The sequence below is a fragment of the Oryza sativa genome, chromosome 5 (genome assembly GCF_034140825.1).
Source record: "Oryza sativa Japonica Group chromosome 5, ASM3414082v1".
Classification (NCBI taxonomy): domain Eukaryota; kingdom Viridiplantae; phylum Streptophyta; class Magnoliopsida; order Poales; family Poaceae; genus Oryza; species Oryza sativa.
Genome location: NC_089039.1, coordinates 12,838,054 through 12,862,453, shown reverse-complemented (window position 1 = coordinate 12,862,453; position 24,400 = coordinate 12,838,054). Strand labels below are relative to the sequence as shown.

Below are 24,400 nucleotides of genomic sequence, written 5' to 3'. Positions count from 1 at the left end.
AGTCGGTATGCTTGAGGATTGGGTAGTCAAGCTTCCGTTGTTCTCTGATATAGTTATATTTGGCCGGTCGGCCATGTATCTATTAGTAGTTGTAATCTAAATTTTAATTGCTTTTGATGTATCTTGCTATGTATATTCATGCTTAAGATGAATGTGTGAATCTAGTGCACTTCTTGGGAACTAGATTCACATGAGTATGAGTTAGGGATATTTGAGAGGCTGTAGATCTTTAGCCATTTTTGTCAAGTCTCCTGAATGTGTAACACATCTGGTCGCCACCTTCGAGTGGTTTGACGGGCACATCTCAGGCTGAAGTTGACTGGCAGGCTAAGGGCCCAGCAATGTCTCCAATATTCCTCTCTCGTGGCGTCGGATGTTTCATTATGCTTGTTTGATGACTTGAATTATTCACTTCATCTTTCAATTATAATGGAAGGTCCGGAGAGCCTACGACAGGAAGTGATGGAGCGGGCATCTTTGGCTTTTCCTTCCACACCTTCTTTGATATTGGTGCAGATGGCGGCTTCCTCTAAGCCGGCTGCTCTAGCTTTTTGGCAGGTACGGGTGATTTTACTGGCGTTTTTCAATAACGGTTCCTGGGCATCGTTGTTTCCTTCTCTAGGAAGTTCTGCATGAATTTCACCAGGCTGTTCGTTTTGGGTGGCTCCACTTCGACCATTTGAATGTTCTGCGGGTTTAGCCCGTACTTGATTCTGACCATGGAGCATTGTTCCGTCCTCGGTTGAAACTCAAACTTTTCCTCCTTCCCGTTGATATGGAAACGGATGCTCCCCGTTCCCACGTCAATGTTGGCTCCTGCGGTGCTAAGGAACGGACGCCCTAGGATGAGCGGTGTCTCCTTCCCCGTGTCCATGTCTAGCACCACAAAATCAACCGGGATGAAGAAATCCTGTATCTTGACTGGCACATCTTCCGCTATCCCTGCCGGGTAACGGACTGATGAATCAGCCAGTTGGAGGCGCATCAGTGTCGGTGCCAACACCATGAAATTGAGTTTGTCAATGACGTCTTTTGGCATGACGCTGACACTGGCTCCAAGGTCGCACAAGGCCTGGTCGAATTGTTGTGCCCCGATCGAGCAGGTGATTGTAGGACACCTCGAATCTTTCTTCTTCTCCGGGAGCTTGTGAAGTATCAGGTTGCTGCATTGTTTCGTCAGTTTGACCACCTCCGTTGTTGGGAGCGATCTCTTGTTGTTGAGTATGTCCTTGAGATAACGGGCGTATGTTGGCACTTGCATGGCGTCCAACAACGGCACGTTGATGTGGATCTTCTGGATGACTTCAACAAAACGAGCGAATTGCTCGTCCATTGATGGTTTCCTACTCCGTTGGGGAAATGGCAGCAACTGTGTGTCGCAGTACTCCTACGGCACGGTCTTCTCTGGATGAACCTCTTTGTCAGCCGAGTCGCTAGATGGCGCTCCTTTTGATATCTCATTAGTTCCTGCAGGGTTAGGATATGGCGGATCACGAGTGGACTTACCTCCCCTCGTCGTGATCGCCTTGACATTTTCAATGGAGGAGTCGGGTTGCCCCGGGATCCTCCCAGTTTCATTTGCATGGACTAAGGATGCCAACTGAGCTAGCTGGGTTTCTATCATTTTATTAAAGCTCAGCTGGTTTTGAAAAGCAGAAGTGAAGCCATCTAACTTGACATTAATATTTTCTAGGACCTTGTCATTGGCCGCAGGCTTTTTGCTTAATGCATCAGTGGTTTTAGCTTGAGCAAAAACAAGATCCTTCAAGGAGGGCTGGTTAGAAAAGTTACCCTTATTGTTACCTCCTTGATAATATGGGCGTGGTTGGTTCCACCCCTGACCTCGTTGTGGACGGTACACGTTGTTGTTGCCCATATACATCGCCTCATCACGGGTTTCTGGGCAGTCATTTCAAGAATGACCTGTGCCGCCGCAGATCTCACACGTGATGTGAGAGTCCAAGGCCTTGACGGTGCCTTGTGGCCGTTTCTCGTGGTCGTCCAAGCATTTCATGAGGAGGTCCAGCTTGGCAGCAAGTAATTCCGTCTCCTTGACGGTGTGCATGCCTCGCTGATGGGTCTGGAGTCGTTCCTCGCTCCAACCCATATTGGAGACCATCTTCTTTATTAAATCAACGGCTCCTTGAACCGTTTTAGAGAAGAAGGTTCCTCCAGCTGCCGTGTCCAGGTGATCGCGGGACATCGGGGTGAGTCCATTATAAAAGTTATGCAGGATCAGCCAGTCGTCCATCCCATGATAAGGATAGGCGGCCACGTATTCCTGCAGACATTCCTATGCTTCCGGAATAGACTCGTCCCTTGTATGTTGGAAACTGGAAATCCTTCCATGAAGGGCATTGGTATTGCCCATCGGGAAGAATTTCGAGAGGAATGCCGTAGAGCATTTGTCCCAGGTGTTGACAGCAACACGGTTGGCATAAAACCACTGCTTCGCTCTCCTGAGAAGGGAGAACGGAAACAGTCGCAGCCTGACGGCGTCGGGACTAACGCCCTTAATGGTGTACGTGCTACAGATCTCCAGGAACTGCTGTAGATGAGCATTGGCATCCTCATTAGGCTTGCCACAGAACGGACTAACCTGCGCCATCGTGATGAGGCTGGACTTCTAGTCGAAATCCACGTCCCCTATGTTGACCTGCGGCCCAATGGCCACATTGCCAGCAGAGAGAGCAGCAAACTCGCGAAGAGTCTTGCTGGCCATAGTCTTGAAGGTCGGTGGCGCTGGTACAGCTGGTTTCTCTGTCGGTAGAGTTTTATGCGGAGCAACGACTCACGGCCTGACGCTCCGGAAAAAAGCTTCTGGATTTTCTTTGAAGTTTTCCGGCAGGTTGAAACCAGTCATGCACTACCCTGTTTCCACAGCAAACAGTGAAAACAACCAAGGTTAGCCTGCAAAAGAAAATGATTATACAGCGGTAAATATAAAGTATTAGTTCAAGTAATCTCTATTATGAATCTTCCTCGGCAACGGCGCTAGAAATGCTTGTTGGTATTTCTTAACGACATTACTAGAAATATAATTCCCAGCAATGGCGCAGAAATACTTCTGGTATATTATGGTTACATAGTTTATCCGCAAGCGCACGGATATACCATTGTAGCATTTCACCCGATAGTATTCCAAGGGTATCGTATTTATTTTATCCCGTGGGAAGATCATGTAGAGAGAACTCAACTAATAATTTATATATTACTTGTGATAATCATATTCTAAGCAGGGGTTAAGATAATCCAAGCGTAGGGTGACACACAAGTAGTACTACTCATTCTCATAATAAATCATCTAAGCTAAGTGGAAAGAAAAGAGAAAGAAAATCTATTCCTATACTTCTAATATACATAGTATACATACATTCTAGATAACTGATATACTTGCTAATACCCTCTATCCGATGCCCTCCTGGTACTTCGAGAAGTCACCCCTGACTGCCGAGTTCCTTATGACAGCCCATCATGACCATACAACCGGAGCTAAATACGGAGGAATACCCTCCCCAGGGAATTAACTTAGGATTATATAGCGGTGCGGCGGAATACCCGTACTGAGCTGTCACCATCAGCAGCCCACTTCTCATCCGCAATATATAACCCCAAAAATGATACCCCGTAATCTAGACACTATGCCTAAACTACCAGATACTACTCTAATATCATCGTCATGACATAGAGTAATTACATAAGCCAACATTATACCCGCACCAAAGCATCTCCCAGATAAGCTAGCCGTATATTTAGAATAACAAGAACATAATGTAAAGTAGGCATTCATATACTCGGAAAGTATTTCAATACCATAATTGTATTTAGAAGAGTATTCAAATAAAAGTACAAAGCTTACAAAAGAGAAGAGAAAAGCTACTAGAGCCATACCCGAACTCTTTCGAAGGCTTCCGGACTCCTGATTTCTACTCTATTCCTATTCCACCAGCTAGATACTACTAAACTAAACTTGAGAGAAATGAGAGAGCTATTGCTTGAGGTGTGTGAGTGAAGTGAGAAGGTGAAGTCCTTTTATAGCTGAACTATGATGGTTGTGACGGTTGGAATGGTCGGTAATACCCTCCAACCGTCATTGGGGCTTCATCTCAACCGTCCAGCCAAAACCTGGATCCAACAAAGGCGAGGGAGGTTCGGCCGAACCTGGGGCCGGCCCAATCCAACCCAATTTCGGTTGGCGGCCTTCTCCATTGTTCTTCTCCATAGACTTGTGAATTTTGGCCCAATTCATCGTGTCAATCCTGAGTTCTTGGCCCATTCATACACAAGTCTATTCTCGACATCGTCCGATTGATTTATTGTCTGAGTTGATGTCGATTCTCCTCCACTTTAGTGTCATTCCCTGCAAGAGGTTAGTATACCTAATACTAGTGGAAGTTTATTATTCTAATAGATATATGCATTGCAAGCATCACTAGTTCTCCTGTATTTTGGTAATATTGACGGTAGAAACTGATTGATAACGACCGTCAACAGTGGTGTGGTTCCAGCCTTCAAGGTGATAACATGATCACATGATCTTCTAGGTGGTAATCCGTTTGGTTCTTGTAAGACTGAGGGAAACTGTTTGAGTACCTTTTGAAACTCCAAAGGAACAGGCCCTTCTTCATCCACAGATGCCTCACAAATTTGGAATACACACCCCATTGCCCCTTTTCTCAATGCTCTTCCCATTCTTTTACTATTGATAAGAATGTGTTTTCCTGGCTTAGTAAAGCCCTGCAAGACCACCTTCCTTGTGCCCACTGTGATGTCCAGTTTTATCTGCTTCAAATCAAGAGTTATAGGACTGTGTTGATAGATCCAATTAGCCCCCAGTATGATGTCATACCCCTTCAAGGATATCAGATTGAATGGATTAGTAAACTACTCCCCGTGTATCTCATATGTCATAGGTAGGACTTGAACTTTAGACTTTAGCTCACCCCCTCCAGCTACTACTGCTCTTTTGATCTTCGAGGTCATCAAAGGGCATTGGATTTTAACTGCAAAATCCATGTCCATGAAGGTACTAGTGCTCCCACTATCAATTAACTCCACTGCTTTGTTACCATTGATCTGAATAATCACAGAGAAAGTGTCAGGTCTAGTGGTATCATGAACAGCATTCAGAGATACATACATTAACTCTTCTGCCTTCCCCTGCTCTTCAGGTAAGTCAACTTCTTCTTCTCCGATTTCCTCTTTAGTTTTCTCTGGTTCAGAGTTTTCTTCTGTTGCATTCTCTTCCTCATCTCCCTCCATTAACAGCATATGTAGAGCCTGCTTAACCTTGCATTGGTGTCTTGGAAACCATGGTTCCTTACAGAACCAACACTTCTTTTCCTCCTCCTTTTCACCATCATTCCTGGGCTGGTTCCTTTGCCCTTGTACTCTTCCATGTCCCCCTATGTTAAGATTTTGATTCCAATTTCTGTTAACTCCATAAGCCACTCTTTTGGCAGCTACAGACTTCTCATATGTCTTAGCATACCAATGAGATTCCAACAACCCCTGAGGTTTTTGCCCACAAACATCATGTTTTATATCTCCCCTAAGACCTCATATGAAACAACTTGTGATGTATTGCTCTCGTAAGTAGGGGTGGTCCCTTCTCACCATGTCAACGTACTCCTCAAACTTATCTATATATTGCTCCACAGTCATTCCATACTGCTTAACATTTTGAAACAATTCTACTGCTTCATGAACATTAGCTGTAGAAAACTTAGTGCAGATCATAGCACACCACTGAGGCCAGGATATTACCTGCCATGGTAGACCAATACCTCTGAACCACTTGGCAGCCCTTCCTTGAAAGTGAGCCAGAGACAGTTAACTCAAAAAACTTCTCACACTGTTTCAGCCAATCCACTAGATCATCACTGCAGAACAAAGGTATCTCCAATCTAGGACCCTTGAGGACTGCTTCAGCATAATGATTTCCATCTACATGCTGACCCAGGTACTGATTTCTTGGTTCATCAAAAATTCTCACCCTTGAATTTTCTTGGAATTGGTTAGTAAAAATCTCAGATCTTGGTTCAAACTGCGGAATCCTAGTCATGTTGAACTGGAAGCCACCATTGCGAAGGTCATGAGTTGCTGCATTCCCCTGTGGAATTGTGTATGGTGCAATTGAAGGTTGTGGTCCGGCCCAGTGTTGTCTTGGCTGATTATAAGGCATAGAGCAAGACACATTTGTGCTCCATGGTGGAACAGATGGAAATGGTGGAACAATCTCAAACATTGAAGAGGTTGGAAAATCAGACTTGGGCATACCTCCCCTTAACTCTCCTTGTTTACTGGTCCTTGCTCCACCAGTAGCACTTTCTTCCGGATTCCCAGTGGTATTTCCTCCCCTTGCTTCTGCTTCTCCACCTTCAACTTGTAGGATAGCACAAGACCAAACAAACCTACCAGAGGGGGGTGAATGGTAGGGAAAACCAAAAACCCAAAATCTTTTGCGGAATTAAAGATTACCCTCGAACGAAGTCGATGACGGAGTCCAGTTGCCGCCGGTCGAACCGCCCTCCTACCGCCGGTCAGACTGCCAACGCCTCGCCGGTCAGACTGCCCTGACACCAGCGGTTAGACCACCGCTATCCCACCGGTCAGACCGCACGCACACCTGCGGTTAGACCGTCGGGACCCAGAAACACCAGTAGATGACAAACTCGAAGATGTGGATTGAAATTTTTCAACTTTATTGCATCAACTAGTGTTTACAAAGTGCACCAACAGCACTCCTCACCAAAATGTCGAACTAAACTCGAAACCCTAACTTTCTCTCAACTCTAGTCTCTCTAAAACCGATACCGGGAAGCCTCACACTCCCTCTTTATTTATACCACAAAAACACCCTACTCAAAGTAGGTGTAGAACTCCTATTTCCAATAGAACTCAATTCCTTAATTTCCTTTTTCTCCAAAACCACAGCCACACCCGCCATGGAAAATCCTGCTTCGGGTCGAACTCCTTCGTACCGATCCTTCGCCAGCTCGCACTCGGTCTCCTCGCGCCGCACGGCCTGGACCGGCTCCCGCAAGCCACACGCGCGCCTGCCCAGCCTTCTGTCCAACCGAAGCCACTGCTGCCTGCATGCCGACTGCACATGCATGCATATACATGCATGAATCGATCATCACCATACATATGCATACTGCTCACCACCCGGACACAGTACGCACACATATGCATGCTACAGTACCTCGCCGTACTGTAGCACCACATACTCTCCTCTAGAACTCCTTCGCGAACACCGACGCTTGCACGCACACCTCGTGAAGCCCGTTGCGAAGATCTCTCCCACACGGTGTCTATCCACCATATGCCATCTCGTATCCAACTTCGTCACCCGGTATCCTTGACCGTCTGGACCTCAACTCCTCCCTGAGTCTAGTCCCGATCCCCACCGTTGACTGAAGTTGACCCCCAAGAATCCTAACTCTAGTCACCTTTTCACATGGTATCCCGACCGCACTAGACCTCTGTTCCTCCCTGAACATAGTCCCGGTCCTCACCATTGACCAAGGCTGACCTTAAGTCACCTGCACATAATCAGACAAAACAACCGTTTCTGGGCACAGACATCACAACCTGACCCACATTAGCCACACGCACTCACACCAACATTCACACATACTCTCAAACCAACTCTTTGATTAAATCATTTGCACAGCCAATTGTTCATAACAAATATTAATCATAACAATGATTTCACATGACTCCTTTCTGCTTGCAAAGTTCCTGCAAAAGATTTCTGACCTCCCTCACCTCAGACTTCAGAGTTTTCAGATCAGCTATGTCTTTCTTCATCCCAGCCAACTCCATGCGCACCTCGTTCATCTCCTCGATATCCACCATTGATCTGTGAGATCGAGTTTTTCTTACCTTACACTTCCCCTAATCTGCAGAAGCAGTTCAGGATTTCTCCCTCCCTGTATCAGCTCTGCAAGATTTAGTCTACCGCTGCCTGCCTCAAGGATTTGGATCTGGGATTTTACAGTCTCCTGCCAACCCTTCACCAAAGATTGAGACTCGCCGTCACCTCCGGATTGATTTCTTCCAGCATCAGGATTTTAAGGCAGCAAATCCGAGGATCGCCACCAACCTGCACCTTCCAAATCCGAGAGCCAAGGAATGAGCTGAGCTCTGATACCTATGTTAGACCCCTAATATTCAGAGTTAACAATCTAGAGCCCAATAGGAAAACGAGAACAATATGTGTGCACCGCAAGGACCTAAACTAGGGTTCCTAGCTCTAATCGACTAGCTAAGACAAATAATTGAGGGTTTGATGATTCTCTTCTTCTCCCGAAATGGGTGACCGAAACTCACATGCTACTGCCAGCTCAAAAGAGGAAAAAGACAAATGGGTGACCGAAACATTGGTCCCCGAAAATACCCAACGGCTAAGAATTCAAGATACCGGTTTGCTTAGCTTTACAGGCGTTAGACCTTCATAATGGGCCTGCAAGACTGCTTCTCTTCCCTGATTCTTCAGTTAACTCAAATGTTCAGAAATTCAGATATTCAGAGTTTCAGCTCCTCTACAACTTCATTTCTAGGTTCAGTCCTAACAGCGGAGGCGAAAGGGGTGGCGCAAGGCGGAGGCAGAGTTGAGGGCGGTGGCAGTCGACAAACGGGCAAAAGAGGCGGCGGAGGGCGGACGGTGGACCAATGGCGGCGACGACGGGTAGTCGAGGGAGAGAGAAAGGGGGTCGGAAAAGAGGGAAAAGGGAATGCAGGCGACGGCGGCTAGGGTTTGGGGGTGATTGATTTAGTGGCGTCGTTTTTCGAAAAACCCCCTCGGCTTCCACTTTTTACAGCGCAACCCTAATTCATGATTTTTCTCTCATTCGCACGGAATATCCAGCTTTCAGAAGGGCCTACACGTAAGATATTGTCTCAGGTGTACTATTCTCAAGGGACCTAGATCGAATTACGAACAAACCAAAGGGCTTTTTCGCAAAATTGCCACCACGCGCACTGTTCCTATCCGACATGGCGTAGCTGGATGGCTGCCCCAGGGGCCGCCATTCTGTACTCTGATTGTCGATTACTAGAATTGACAGTTGGCGCACCAGGGATGGGGGCACTAGATCTAATCTTCAGGAGGAGATGGCTTCAATCATCGACATCACCGGGAGGAAGCCACGTGAGAGGAGATGTGCACTCTGTTGTCTACACATGCATACATGCAAATTGCTAGCAACACAAGAGTTCATGGTTGTCTATCAATCGCTGGCAACACAGGAGATGTACACTCTGTTGTCTATCAATTCGTCGAACCTTCCACAGGGGTGTGCCGCCATGCTCTGCTGACTGACGGTCTCGCCTTCATGGTTTGGCAACTCTGCCGTCGCTGATATGCGACCTCGTATTCACCATCGACATCCTCCCCGCCGTCAACTGGGGGCTACATCTCCACGTCGACTACCTCCACCACCGCCGGGCGACTATGTCACCTTTTATATGGTATTTTCGTTCGAGTAATTTATTTTGTTTCTTGCTTACTGTTTAGTTGGTCACCCAACTAAACAGAAAGTCAGGGGCTACACCTCATAGGTGCTTGTTGGCGGCTGTTAAGTGCTAAATTTATACCGCCAACATCTGTATAAAGTCTAGATAATAAAACATCCAACATAGTGATAGGTGTTAAATCTCACATATTCCATAAGTGTTGGTGTATATTTGTATGCAGATGATAAACCCAGAACGGGAGGAAATCCAGACTAAAAGTGGAGAAAGAAACTAGCCATATCAAAGATGGGTTGTAGACTCTAGAGAATCAGCCCAAAATTTGAGGAATTGAATAAGGCAGGACAAGGAGGAGGCCCAGACTAGGTTTGGAGGCTATCTGGCCTAGCCCAGGTTCGGACCCTGGTGATCGTCGTTGGATCCAGGTTTTGGTATGGACGCTCCGGATGCTCTCCTGATGACGATTGAGGGGTAGTTCAGGCAATTTGCATCATTCGAACCATCATATCTGTCCTATAAATAGACTTCACTTTCTTTACTTCTTCACACACTTCCAAGCTTGATCTGAATTATAAAAGGCTATATTGTATTATTTGTACACTAGAATTAGGAAGAGAGTAGAGTAGAAGAAGTCGGTGGAATTCCGGAGCTGTCGGTAATCCTCTCCTGTTTATTTTATTTTGTTTATTACTCTGATATCAATAGAATTATCTTCCTGAGTAATTTAGATTTATCTTGTGAGAATTACTTCTTGGTTAGTTCCTAATCAGCATATGGGATTATTGTTCACTATAATCAACTAAAATATAGTGATTGCTTAGTGAGTTATAAACACTAAAGTAGATATTAATTGCTTAGACGTGGTGTTTAGGTAATTGTTATCCTGTAATTGCTGCGTATCCCACAGTATGTTTGAGGTGGGTGTAGAGGTGGTGACATCCCTCAAGAGCACTTAAGGGGCTGTTTGGTTGCCTGGATCTACCCTGGCTCGCATGGGAGATGCATACGTCCGCATGTTTGGTTAACTGCATGCCCTCCGGAGCCTGGCTGAGTTCATGCAAAAGTAGCTTCTAAGCTAGGACCGAGAGAAACGGCCAATTTCTTCGCTCCTCAGCCAGGTTCACTCGATGCAAGGTGGATGTAGCGTGGGTGCAAGCGTTGCATCAGTGTGTGCATGCACGTGGCAGGGGTCTAGCATCCGCTCACCTCCTCCCTCTCATTTTCATCTTTCCATTCTCAACTGCTCTTCTCTTCCCCTCTCTCCCTAGCCGCCGCCGCCACCAAATCCCCTGCGGTGACCGCTCGTTCGGCGTCTTCTCCAGTGGTGGACTGGCGGCCGACCCCGGTGGAGAAGCTACTGCCGCTATTACATCCCTTGCCATTTCCATCGCATTGATGCGCCGCCGTCGGCTTCCTCGCCATTGCCGGTGCTACCTCTCTTTTCTGTCGCCACAACTGCCTTCTGCGACCGCCAGGCCACTAGATCCGGCGACCATGGTGGCGTTGAGTAGCTAGGAGCAGCTAGGAGCGCCGGTGAAGCTAGTCAACGATGAGATTGAGAGGATTTTATTTTTTTTTCTCTTTTCTATTTTCTACTGAGAGAAGAGCGGAGTAGCGCGCATGGCAGATCCGGATGAGAGGCTAGCAACGGAGGAGCAAGGTACTAGTTGGCGACAGAGGAGCCGGGAACGGCTGGCGGCGATGAGGCAAGAACTCCTCTCCTGGACGACAAGGAGAAGGACAAACGCTTCTCTCTTTTTCTTCTTTTTTTTTCCAGCACTTTGCTGTCAAATGATGGAGGAAGTTTTGGTGACTTTTTATTTTTGAGAACTCAAGAAATTTCACTTTTGGTGTAGAGAATGCCGGGTGATTTTTAATACCAATATTATCTTTGTATGTGAAAAATTGTTTATACCTATTGTCTAGATTTGAAATTTTTGTAGGTAACGTCACCCAACTAAATGAAGAGCTAACCAGACTCAAATCTATCCAACCAACCAAACAAAATCTTTTCCAAACCATATCTCTCATGCACTCAACCAAACAAAATCTCGTCCCATCCGGGCTAAACCGATGTAACCAACCAAACAGTTGCTTGTGTATCTCTTCATCCAGGCTAGACTCAACCAGGACGAGAGAGATGAGCCTGGCTAGGAAAATGTAAGCAACCAAACACACCCTAAGTCCTCCCTGTCCGGGTACGTAGTAGAGCAACATCTGGGAACAGCGGGTTGCCAGTGGTTGAAGTATTGCGTTAGGATTAAAATTAAGCTTTCCCTAGACACTGTTTCTCACTAGGAAATCCTCTCTATCCTTGCCCACCTTTGCTTGGTGTCCTAGGATGAACCGGCGGAAGAGATATACACAACGTTCCCTTGGATTCGATACCCTTCGAATACTCTGTAGGGGAAGTGCTACATCGGTATATCCATGCGTTTGCGGATTCTATCTGTGATCGTTAAGAAGTACCAATAGTGCCCATTATTGATGGTCGTTAGCGATCAGTTTCGACAGTCAATATTACCAAGATAGAGGAGAACTAGTTATGCTTGCAATGCATATCTATGTTAGAATAATAATATTCCACTAGTATTTGGTTTACTAACATTTTATAGAGAATAACCATAAAATGGAGGAGAATTGACATCAACTCAGACCATAAATCAATCGGACGATGTCGTGAATCAGACTTATGTATGAATGGGCCAATATGGGTTTATCAAAGGAAAATCGATTCAGGATTGCTTAGCCTAGGCGTTTGAATACATTCATCAATGTAAACACTCAAGAAGGGAAATAGTGTTGCTAAAACTAGATTTTGAAAAGTCATTTGATACTATTGAGCATGAGGTCATTTTAAAGGTTATGACAACAATGGGTTTCCCGACCAAATGGAATGATTGGATGAAAGCAATCTTTTCCTCTGCCTCAACTGCAGTTCTTCTTAACGTAGTTCCAGGGAAGTTCTTCAGATGCAAGAGAGGAGTCAGACAGGGTGATCCTTTATCACCTCTGCTCTTTGTTTTGGGTGTTGATTTGCTTCAGTCTATCATCAATAAAGCTCACCAAAGAGGTGTTCTGAACTTGCCCATCCCAGCTCGCGGTGATGCTTGTCTTACTAGAAGCCTTTGCTCCGCAACTCTTTGCACTAAAGGCTCTTCTAAACTCATTTGCAACCTCTTCAGGGCTTCGAGTGAATTACTCTAAATCATGTATGATCCCTTTAAACCTGTCAGAGGAGAAAGCGTCGTTGCTCGCTTCAACCTTTGGTTGTTCTCTGGGTTCTCTTCCTTTTACTTATTTGGATTTACCTCTTGGCACCACTAAGCCAAAAGTGGCTGATTTCTCGCCGCTCACTGACAAGATTGAGAGAAGATTCACAGCAAGCTCCTCCTTCCTCTCTTATGGTGATAGGCTTACTCTGGTGAATTCTGTCCTGTCCTCTCTCCCAACCTGCTACATGTGCTCCCTTTCTTTGCCGATTTCAGTTGTTGACACTATTGATAGAGCCAAAAGACATTGCCTATGGAGAGGGAATGACCTAAATTACACCAAGAAATCACTAGTAGCATGGCCTAAAGTGTGTAGGCCAAAAGAAAAGGGTGGACTAGGAGTCATTGATTTAAGAATTTAGAATAGGGCTCTCCTGATAAAGCACCTCCACAAATTCTACTGCAGAGCAGATATCCCTTGGGTGAAGTTGATTTGGTCCACATACTATCCAAATGTTGTCCCTCAATCTGCGAAAAGTTGTGGTTCTTTTTGGTGGAGAGACATTTTTCAATATGATGTTTTGTTCAGAGGAATTGCTAAGCCCGTTCTGGGATCGGGAAATGATTTACTTTTTTGGGACGACCAATGGGAGAGTGGAGTGTTCTCCTCTAAATATCCAAGGCTATTCTCGTCTGATAAGCACAAGGACGACTCGGTGGCCCAACATCTAGCAAGAGATCCACAAGATCAATTTCACCTGCCGCTCTCTCAACAAGCTTACCAAGAGTATAATTCGATGCTAAGTGAAATTTAGTCGGTTACACTTTCAGATATCAATGACTCTTGGCAGTTCATTTGGGGTTCATGAATCTACACCTCTAAGAGATTTTACAAGCTCTCGTTGTGGTCTCTAACTCCACCTGTGACCTCTAAATGGATCTAGCAAAGCAAAGTCAACATGAAAATTAAGGTTTTTGGTTGGTTGCTTCTCATGGACAGAGTGAACACTAGAGACTTGTTGGATAGAAAACATTGTGCTCCCTTGGGCGCATAGATTTCTTGTTCTTCGTGTCAGGAGAACGCTAGAGAAACCAGGGAGCATTTGTTCTTTGACTGCGACTTCAGTAAAGGGTGTTGGAATAAGTTGGGATGGTACTGGAACACTTCTTTGGAATTTAATCAAATGATGCATACTCAACACTCCTCTTTCTCCCAACAAGGTTTCATGGAATTGTTTCTTCTAGCGGCTTGGAACATCTGGAAGGAGAGAAATGGTCTGATTTTTGAAGGGATTCAGCCCTCTGTGACTAATTGACTGGCCAATCTCAAATTGGATCTGAACTTACATTTAATTAGGTTCAGGGAAAGCGATCGCCCCATAGTGCAATCATGGATTGATCATTTGTAATCTTCTGTTTTTGCTTTCTTTTATCTCTTGTCCCTCCCTTTTCTTCCCTCTCTGTAAATAATTTTGGTTATTAATTAAAATCTTACCATGGGGGCCTCCCTCATTGTTTTTGGGTCAAAAATGGGCCAAGTACTTAGAATTGACATGATGAATTGGGCCAAAATTCACAAGTCTACAGAGAGAAGCAGTGGAGGAGGCCGCCAGCCGAGGATGGGCTGGTTTGACCTAGCCCCTGGTTCGGCCGAACCCCCATCAGCACCGTCCATCCTGGGGTTTTGCATGGACGTCCAGGATTCATCCCCAAAGACGGTTGCAGGGCAGTTAGGACATTTCCAACTGCCCTCTTCACACAACTCAAGCAAAGTTTTCTCATATTCTCTCAAGTTAGTTTAGTGTTATCAAGCTAGTGGAATAGGAATAGAGTAGAAATCGGAGTCCGGAAGCCTTCAGAAGAGTTCGGGTATGGCTCTAGTAGCTTTCCTTTTCTCTTTTGTAAGCTTTGTACTTTATTTAGAATACTCTTCTTTATATATTTATGGTATTGAAATACTTTCCGAGTATACGAATGCCAATTTTACATTATGTTCATGTTATACTGAATATACTGCTAGCTTATCTGGGAGATGCTTTGGTGCAGGTATAATGTTTGTGTATGCAATTACTCCATGTCATGACGATGATATTAGAGTAGTATCTGGTAGTTTAGGCGTGGTGTCTACATTACAGGATATCATTATTTGGGGTTATATGCTGCGGATGAGAGGTGGGCCGCTGATGGTGATAGCTCAGTACGGCTATTCCTCTGCGCGTGTATATAATCCTAGGTTAATTTCCTGGGGAGTGTACTCCTCCATATTTAGCCCCGGTTGTATTGTCATGATGCGTTGTCTTAAGGAACTCGGTAGTCAGGGGTGGCTTCTTGAAGTACCAGGAGGGCATCGGATAGAGGGTATTAGCTAGTATATCAGATAACTATGATGTATGTAGACTATGTATACTAGAAGTATAGGAATAGATTATCTTTCTCTTTTCTTTCCACTTAGCTTATATATTTTAGTATGAGAATGAGTAGCTCCCTACTTGTATGTCATTCTACCCTTGAATTATATTAACCCCTACTAAGATTATGATTATTACAAGTATTATATAAAGTATTAGTTAAGTTCTCTCTACCATGATCTTCCCACGGGATTAAATAAATACGATACCCTTGGAATACTCTTGGGTGAAATGCTACAATGGTATATCCGTGCGCTTGCGGATGAACTCTGTAACCATAATATACCAAGAATATTTCTGCGCCATTGCTGGGAATTATATTTCTATAATGCTGTTAATAAATACCAACAAACATTTCTGGCGTTGTTGCCAGGAAAGATTCATAATAGAGATTACCAGAACTAATACTTTATATTTACCTCAGTATAATCACTGCCCTTTGCATTATAACCATGGTTGTTTTCACTTTTGCGTGGAAACAGGGTAGTGCATGACTGGTTTCAACTTGCCGAAAAACTTTAAGGAAAATCCAGAAGCTTTCTTCCGGAGTGTTAAGCTGCGAGTCGTCGCTCCACAGAAAACTCTACCAACAAAGAAACCCGCCGTTCCAGCGCCACCGACCTTCAAGACTATGGCTGACAAGACCCTCCGTGAATTCGCTGCTCCTTCTGCTGACAATGTGGCCATTGAGCCGCAAATCAACGTGGGAGACATGGATTTCGATCTGAAGTCCAGCGTTATCACGATGGCGCAGGCTAGCCCATTCTGCCGCAAGCCTAATGAGGATGCCAATGCTCATCTACAGCAGTTCTTGGAGATTTGCAGCACGTACACCATGAAGGGTGTCTGTCCGGACGCTGTCAGGCTGCGGCTGATTCCGTTTTCCCTCCTCGGGAAAGCGAAGCAGTGGTTTTATGCCAACTGTGCTATGATCAACACCTGGGACAAATGCTCCACGGCATTCCTCTCAAAGTTCTTCCCGATGGGCAAAACCAACGCTCTTCGGGGAAGAATTTCGAGTTTCCAGCAGACAAGGGACGATTCCATTCCTGAAGCATGGGAACGACTTCAGGAATACGTGGCCGCTTGCCCTCATCATAGGATGGACGACTGGCTGATCCTGCAGAATTTCTATAATGGGCTCACTCCCATGTCCCGTGACCACCTGGACACGACAGCTGGAGGAGCGTTCTTCTCTAAGACGGTTCGAGGAGCCGTTGATTTAATAGAGAAGATGGTCTCCAATATGGGTTGGAGCGACGAACGACTCCAAACCCGTTAGCGAGGTATGCACACCGTCAAGGAGACGGAAATGCTCGCTGCCAAGCTGGACCTCCTCATGAAGAAATTAGACAACCATGACAAATGGCCACAAGGCACCGTCAAGGCCTTAGACTCACACGTCACGTGTGAAGTCTGCGACAGCACGGGTCATTCAGGGAATGACTGCCTGGAAACCCGTGAAGAGGCGATGTACATGGGCAATAACAACAACGGGTATTGTCCACAAGGAGGTTAGGGGTGGAACCAGCCACGCCCATACTATCAAGGAGGTAACAATAACAGTAACTTTTCTAACCAGCCATCCTTGAAGGATCTTGTCTTTGCGCAAGCTAAAACCACTAATGCTTTAAGCGAAAAGCTAGTTGCCAATGACAAGGTCTTAGAGAACAATAATGTTAAGCTAGATGGCTTTGCTTCTGCATTTCAAAATCAGCTGAGCTTCAATAAAATGATAGAAACTCAGTTAGCTCAATTGGCCGCCTTAATCCCTGCAAATGAATCTTGGAGGATTCCGGGGCAGCCCGATTCCTCCATTGAAAATGTCAAGGCGATCACAACGAGGGGAGGTAAGTCCATTCATGATCCGCCGTATCCTAACCCTGCGGGAACTAACGGGATCGCCTGGGAAGCACCATCTAGTGATTTGGCTGACAAAGAGGTTCAGCCAGAGAAGGTTGTGCCGCAGGAGTACCGCGACACACGATTGCTGCCGTTTCCTCAACGGAGTAGGAAACCGTCAGTGGACGAGTAGTTTGCTCGTTTTGTTAAAGTAATCCAGAAGATTCATATCAACGTGCCATTGTTGGATGCTATGCAAGTGCCAACATATGCCCATTATCTCAAGGATATCCTCAACAACAAGAGACTGCTCCCAACAATGGAGGTGGTCAAGCTGACGGAGCAATGCAGCAACATCATACTCCGCAATCTCCTAGAAAATAAGAAGGATCCGAGGTGTCCCACGATCACCTGCTCGATCGGGGCACAACAATTCGACCAAGCTCTGTGTGATCTTGGAGCCAATGTCAGCGTCATGCCGAAAGACGTCTTTGACAAGCTCAACTTCACAGTGTTGGCATCAACACCAATGCGCCTACAACTGGCTGACTCGTCAGTCCGTTACCCGGCGGGGATAGAGGAGGATGTGCTAGTCAAGATACGGGATTTCTTCATCCCGGTTGATTTCGTCGTGCTGGACATGGACACAAGAAAAGAAACGCCACTCATCTTGGGGCATCCGTTCCTTAGTACTGCAGGAGCCAACATTGATGTGGGGACGGGAAGTATCCGTTTCCATATTAACAGGAAGAAAGAGAAGTTTGAGTTTCAGCTGAGGACTGAACAATGCTCCATGGTCAGAATCAAGTACGGGCCAAACCCGCAGAACATTCAAGTAGTCGAAGTGGAGCCACCCAAGACGGACAGCCTAGTGAAGTTCATGCAGAATTTCCTGGAGAAGGAAACAACAATGCCCAGGAACCGCTATTGGAAGAAGCCGGTAAAATCAAACGTACCGGCCAAGAAGCTAGAGCAGCCGACTCAGAGGAAGCCGTCTTCCGCACCAAAACCAAAGAAGGTGTGGAAGGAAAAGCCAAAGACGCCTGCTCCATCACTTCCGGAGATAGGTGGAAATTCCGCAAATTGAACTGAAAGGAGATACGGTCTTGCACGTCGGACCTAATATGACGCGACCTTCGCCAATAGGTAAATTGGTATGTATCCGCATATTTGTTTTCAACAATTTAAATTTTTGCATCAACACATGTTTGAATTTCGAAGTTGCATTAAGGATTTTTGAATTTTGAGGAAATTCTTCAAATAAATTTTTTCAGAGCAAACCAAAATAAAGTTTTCAACGAAAATACATTGTGCCACGACCACACTGACCGTTGTGGGTACCCTATAAAAGCCAGCCGGCCGAGAGAGGGGATTCCACCTCATTTCATCACATTTTCATTCCCTCTCCAAAGTTTGCTCTCAAATTCATTCAAGCTTTGATAGTTTGCCTCAAATTCAAATACTTAGTTGCATATATACAAGTTGCTTTCGAGAAACTAACCGACAGGTGAAACTCTTGCTATTCTAACCCCCGCCGAGTTAGTCCGTTCTTACTCCATTGTGCAGAATGAGGAGGCGACCGTCTCGTCTGTTCAAAGGGTTCAGCTCTTCGTCAAGTCATCATGACGAGTCTAGTGCTCGTCCATCAGCTGATGTCTCGATGGAGGATGCCGACGCTCCGCAACATATCCTGAACGATGCCGACCTTGACCTTGTCGATGATCGGGAAAGACAAGCCTACTACAAGCTGAGTGACCGGGAGTATGCTCACACGCGAGAGTACTCTCCGGAGCTGCTGAAAAAGATAAGTATAGATGTTGGCTTTTGTGCTATTTGGAAAGCTGTTGGTTGGCAGAGATTTGCTGTGGTAGATGAGCCTGGTTCTCATTTGTTTACTTTGCAATTTCTGTGCACTTTGAAAGAAATAGAAGATGGAATTTCCTTTCGCTTTTTCCATAAGGAATATACACTTACATGGAAAGGATTGAGTACACTTCTTGGTTTTCACGATTTCTGTAAAATCGATCTCCAGAAAGGAATTTATGGGTTCGAGAAAAATAGGTTTTGGGAAGACATTTCTGGTGCTCCAATTTGCAAGAAATCTAGGACGAATGATATCCATAACCCTACACTTAGGCTCATGCACAAATGGATTACTATGACTTTGTTCCCTAGAAGTGATCTTAGACCCATTAGGGGGGATGAATTAATTATCATGTTTGCCATGGTTAGAAAAATCTAGGTTGCTCCTGTGAAATGTATGATAAGGTAATGGTTAGAAAGAATAAGATTTTCTACTCCTATTGAGTGCACACTGGTGGAGAAACCATCTTTGGTCGGTTGGCCAAAATCCACAATAGTCCCGGATCCATTTAAAACCGGGACTAAAGATGATCTTTAGTCCCGGTTGTAGAGATGTCAGACGTTGTCAGGGCCCCCGGGATCTTTAGTCCCTGTTGGTGTTACCAACCGGGACTAAAGATCACGGCGATCTTTAGCTCCGATTGGTAACACCAACCATGACTAAAGATCCCCCACTTTATATATGCCTTCTTCCTCCTCCAGCCGGAGAGCAAGCTTCAAAATTTCACACTGAAAGAGGGGAGGTCATGCCAAAATTTCTTGTGAAATTCTTTTAGTGATTATATACAAATCGGAGGTGTCTAAAATGTTAGTAACTTCATCTTCCAATGTTCTTTGTTGTTATATTACTTTTGGAGCTATGTTTCACACATTTTTTTTAGTGCTGCGTCACTGTATTTGGGCCTTTGGCCCGTGTATCGTGTTGGAACCCTTTAGGGTTGCGTCGAGAGGGGGTTGCATGACCCTAAACTCTATATATCAGTACCCGCCGCCATCTTTAGGTTTTTGGGTTTTGCTTAGATTAATCTGTCGAGAACAGTTTCGCCGCTAGATCGGTTTGTAAGACCCCAACTCGTGAGCTTAATCATTCGTCTGCAATTTTGGTTGTTTTCTATCTCGTTCTTGTTTGTGTTCTTTGATTGGCAAATAGGGATTAGCCTTCTCGGTGAGGTCATCCGCGTTTCAGCACGGGTGATAACCAGAGGAGACGTGGTGCTGCGATTGCAGGGCTCAAGAGCGTACGCATTCAAGAAGTCGGATCGATTTGTGTCGCGACTCCGCCCAAATCGTTGTTTATCAGAACCTTTCGGAAGATCGGGAACCCTAGTGCACATCAAGTGGTATCAGAGCTCCAGGTTCACCATCAGGTTCGCTTAGTTTCTTTGCCCTAGATTAGTTTTTGTTTTTCGCAATTATCCTAGAGTCTACAGAAAAGCCAAAAAAAAATTTAGTTGTTAGTTACCTTAACCTAGACCGTGTTTAGCCTTTGCATGATTCATTTTCAGAGTCCGTAGTGTTGAGTTTGAGTCCTAGTTTAAGTTCCTGTTGCTGGTCTAGTGCGTGTTTTAGTCTAGTCGTGTGTTTGTCCTTTGTAACCCTAGCCGCTACCTTTCACCATGTGTTAGGGTTCATCCTTTGAGAGCCGTTTCCGCCATCATAAACACCCATCCAGATCACCACGTATCACCAGAACACCCTACAACTCCGCTGCCACCATATCCCAATTCCACCGCATAATAGACTAGGTTATATCCCCTCTGGAAAACCTAGCTGGAAGCCGAAACTTAAAACTGCCATAACTTTTGCATACGGACTCGGAATCAGGCAAAATTTAACTTCAGCGGGTTTGGCGAATCCAAAATTCCGAAATTTGACTTGCAAAATTGTCTGTTCGAGCTCACAAGTTCCTGCACCTTGTTTATAGTGGTTTCAGAAAAATCCATAGGCCACATATCTACTCCGATTGAGCTGTAACTTGGAGGTGTGCCTATTTTCGTGTTCTGGAAAAAGAAAAAAGTATCAAAAAAATAAAAGAAAAAAAAGAAAAGTTGATTTCCACTAGTGCATTGAGCTCACGACACGCTCCGTTGAGCTTATCTGCCAGTTCGGTTTTGTAGTTTTTGCTGAAACTCGCCGAAGCTTGCCTGCAAGTCCTTCTTTGTTGCTTACTAGTGTCATTTTTTTTCTTGAGCCATAATTGTTACCACTACTGACTAGGACACGAGTAGACTAGCAACTAAGGGCAAGTGACTTGGGATTTTTATTCAGCATTACTATCTGTCATTGGATTGTGTACCACTCATATACATATATTTGGCCTTCCTAGCTCCACATATTACTTCTGGACAGCACAGGTTCTTGATCCCTGCAATCGCTGACTACGCCTTCCAGGTATCCTTTGCTTTGCTGGTAAGAACCTTATAAGAGCTTGGTTAGGAACTCCATATTGCTGAGAATCGTTGAGAGGCACCACTACACCTGCGTAGTAGTTTATTAGGGATAACCTTCACCGTTTTGTTTCTGTTTTGGTGTTTCAATGTCAGGTAACGAAGGTGAGAAGAGTCCCCAGAATTTCGCTGACTATGTCAGCCAAGAGCAACTACGAACTCTCCAAGAAAATACTCAAAAGGACATCACGGAGGCCGTTGCAAAGTCTGTCCAAGATGCCTTCATTAAAATCGGCTTCCTGAACCACATGGAGAGGTTGGACAAGCGGATATCCACGCTAACTGATCGGGTCGCCGCGTTGGAGACACGGTGTATGATTCCAGTGGCGAGTGGTGACGACGATGCTCATCCGGAAGACACGGTGTATGATTCCAGTGGCGATGCACCGGCTACAAGGCAAGCACGGCTACGACGTCGCCTATGCACAAACCACACAGGTATGGGTGGCACTCATCACCAACAAGGTAATAATAATAATCGTGTGCCCGATGATCCTTGTGCTAAGGTTAAGTTTAAAATACCATCTTTTTCGGGATATTATGATGCTGAGAAATACCTTGATTGGGAGATGACAGTAGAACAAAAGTTTAATGCCCACCTTGTACCCGAGCAACATAGAGTTAGACAAGCCAGTCATGAGTTCAAGGATTTTGCTATTATGTGGTGGGCTGGGTTATCTGATGAGGGGGTACTACCTACTACTGGGGAAGAACTTAAGGTAGCTATGCGCGATAGGTTTGTTCCTCCATCTTATCATAGAGATTTACGCAAGAAACTGATGCGTTTGGAACAAGGGGATAAATCTGTACAGGATTACTATGGTGAGCTAAAAAAGGGTGTGAGACGCTGTGGCATAGTGGAGGGGGTCGAGGATGCTATTTGTCATTTTTATTCTAGTTTGAGGACATTGTTGATTCTAAGGAATTTAACTCTGTCAACCAGTTGTTTTGGTTTGCTATGCTTGCAGAGAAGGAATTACAGGGGCGCGACCATCAAGGCAAGAGCAAGGCAAGCACATACACTCCGCGCAAGACGCCATCTGTGGGACTGCCCAAGGCCGTCTCTTTTCGGGTGTCCTCCCAGCCAGCGAGCAAGCGACCAGCTACATCCGGAGCTTCTGCGGCACCAAAACCATCTCCACCACGACCAGCGGAGTCAGGTAAAGGTTCCTCGCAAGTACCCGCCAAGAGTGCCTCATCTATCGCCTCTACAGGACGCATTCAGTGCCACCGTTGCCAAGGGTTTGGGCATGTGCAGAAAGATTGCCCTAGTCAACGGGCCTATGTTGCTACAGAAGATGGCTACATCACCACCTCCGACGTGGAAGAGGAAGAGGGGGAATAAGAAGTTGAGGATGAGGATGGCGAAGTCTTTGGTCGTGATGATACAATGGACTACAGGACCATCATTGTGCAGCGGGTGCTCAGCACGCAGGTACAGCAGCATGACAGGTTGCAACGCCATAATTTGTTTCAGATTTTCTTCGTCATCAACAACCGTCGTGCACGTGTGATCATTGATGGAGGTAGCTGCAACAACTTGGTGAGTTCTGATTTGGTCAAGAAGCTTGGCTTGACTACACGTACACATCCACACCCTTACCATATTCAGTGGTTAAACGATTCCGGAAGAGCAAAGGTAACACAGTTTTGTAGGGTTTCGTTCTCCATTGGCTCATATGCAGATTCTGTTGATTGTGATGTGGTTCCTATGCAAGCTTGTTCACTTTTGCTGGGCCATCCTTGGGAACATGATAATGATGCTACACACCATGGTAGGAGTAATAAATACACTTTTGTGCATAATGGGAAGAAAATTATTTTGCTACCTTTGACCCCTGCTGAAATTGTAGAAGCTGATAAAGAGCGAGCTGCTAGTTTGAAACTTGATGAATCTGAAAATCAGCAAGTGGCTAAATCTGTTTTTCCACCTAAAAAGGATAAGCTTTCACCTAGTTCTAAGGTTGAGGGAATTAAGTTGAAGAGTGGTGTTATGCTTGCAATGAAATGTGACATTGCTGAAATTTCAGATGATGACATGTGCTATTTCTTGATATGCAAACAAGCCTTGGTTTCTTTAGATGATATTGCTAGTTCGATACCTCCTGTTGTTACTAACCTTATGAGGATGTCTTTCTAGCTGAGATACCCCCAGGATTGCCACCCATGAGAGGGATAGCGCATCAAATTGATTTGATCCCAGGGGCATCATTGTCAAACCGTGCTGCTTATCGAACCAACCCAGAGGAGACTAAGGAAATTCAGCGGCAAGTTCAAGACCTTTTGGACCGCGGGTATGTACGTCAAAGCCTTAGTCCCTGTGTAGTTCCTGTAATTTTGGTTCCTAAGAAAGATGGTTCTTGGCAAATGTGTGTTGATTGTAGAGCCATTAATAATATTACTATCCGATATCGTCATCCTATTCCTAGGTTAGACGACATGCTTGATGAGTTGTGTGGCTCTATAATTTTCACAAAGATTGACTTGCGTAGTGGCTATCGCCAAATTAGAATGAAACTTGGAGATGAATGGAAACTAAATTTGGTTTGTATGAGTGGTTAGTAATGCCTTTGGGTTTGACTAATGCACCTAGTACTTTCATGTGCTTAATGAATCAGGTTTTAAGGCCTTTTATTGGACGATTTGTGGTAGTTTACTTTGATGACATATTGATTTACAGCAAGTCTTTGGATGAACACATGGATCATTTACGTGCTGTTTTTAATGCTCTACGCGATGCACGTTTGTTTGCTAACCTTGAAAAGTGCATCTTTTGCACGGAACGAGTCTCTTTTCTTGGATATGTGGTTACTCCACAGGGAATTGAGGTGGATGAGTCGAAAATTGAAGCCATAAAGAGTTGGCCGGTTCCCCAAACCATCACACAGGTGAGGAGCTTTCTTGGTCTTGCAGGATTCTATCGCTGTTTCGCCAAAGATTTCAGTACCTTTGCTGCACCATTGAACGAGTTGACGAAGAAAGGGGTGGTCTTCCATTGGGGAAAGACACAGGAGAAGTCGTTTGACACTTTGAAGGACAAGCTTACACACGCACCATTGCTACAACTTCCAAACTTTGGTAAGACTTTTGAGTTAGAATGTGATGCTAGTGGAGTTGGCATTGGAGGTGTGTTGATGCAAGATGGTAA

At 45.2% G+C, this 24,400-nt stretch overlaps 2 protein-coding genes and 2 non-coding genes across 4 annotated transcripts; 2 read left to right on the top strand and 2 right to left on the bottom strand.

The window, feature by feature from the left end:
* Positions 1-583: 583 nt before the first annotated feature.
* On the bottom strand, positions 584-1,333 carry LOC136356634 (uncharacterized). Its single transcript, XM_066310881.1, has one exon. The coding sequence runs from the start codon at positions 1,331-1,333 to the stop codon at positions 584-586; it is 750 nt and encodes a 249-aa protein (XP_066166978.1).
* Positions 1,334-2,249: 916 nt separating this feature from the next.
* On the top strand, positions 2,250-2,356 carry LOC112937219 (small nucleolar RNA R71). The gene has a single exon (XR_003239734.2). It is a non-coding gene; the product is annotated as a small nucleolar RNA R71 (small nucleolar RNA).
* Positions 2,357-15,731: 13,375 nt separating this feature from the next.
* Positions 15,732-18,029, top strand: LOC136356633 (uncharacterized). The gene is made up of 4 exons (XM_066310880.1): positions 15,732-16,304; positions 16,383-16,614; positions 16,840-17,109; positions 17,203-18,029. The coding sequence occupies exons 1-4, from the start codon at positions 15,732-15,734 to the stop codon at positions 18,027-18,029; spliced, it is 1,902 nt and encodes a 633-aa protein (XP_066166977.1).
* Positions 16,098-16,204, bottom strand: LOC112939129 (small nucleolar RNA R71). Its single transcript, XR_003242671.1, has one exon. It is a non-coding gene; the product is annotated as a small nucleolar RNA R71 (small nucleolar RNA).
* Positions 18,030-24,400: the final 6,371 nt, after the last annotated feature.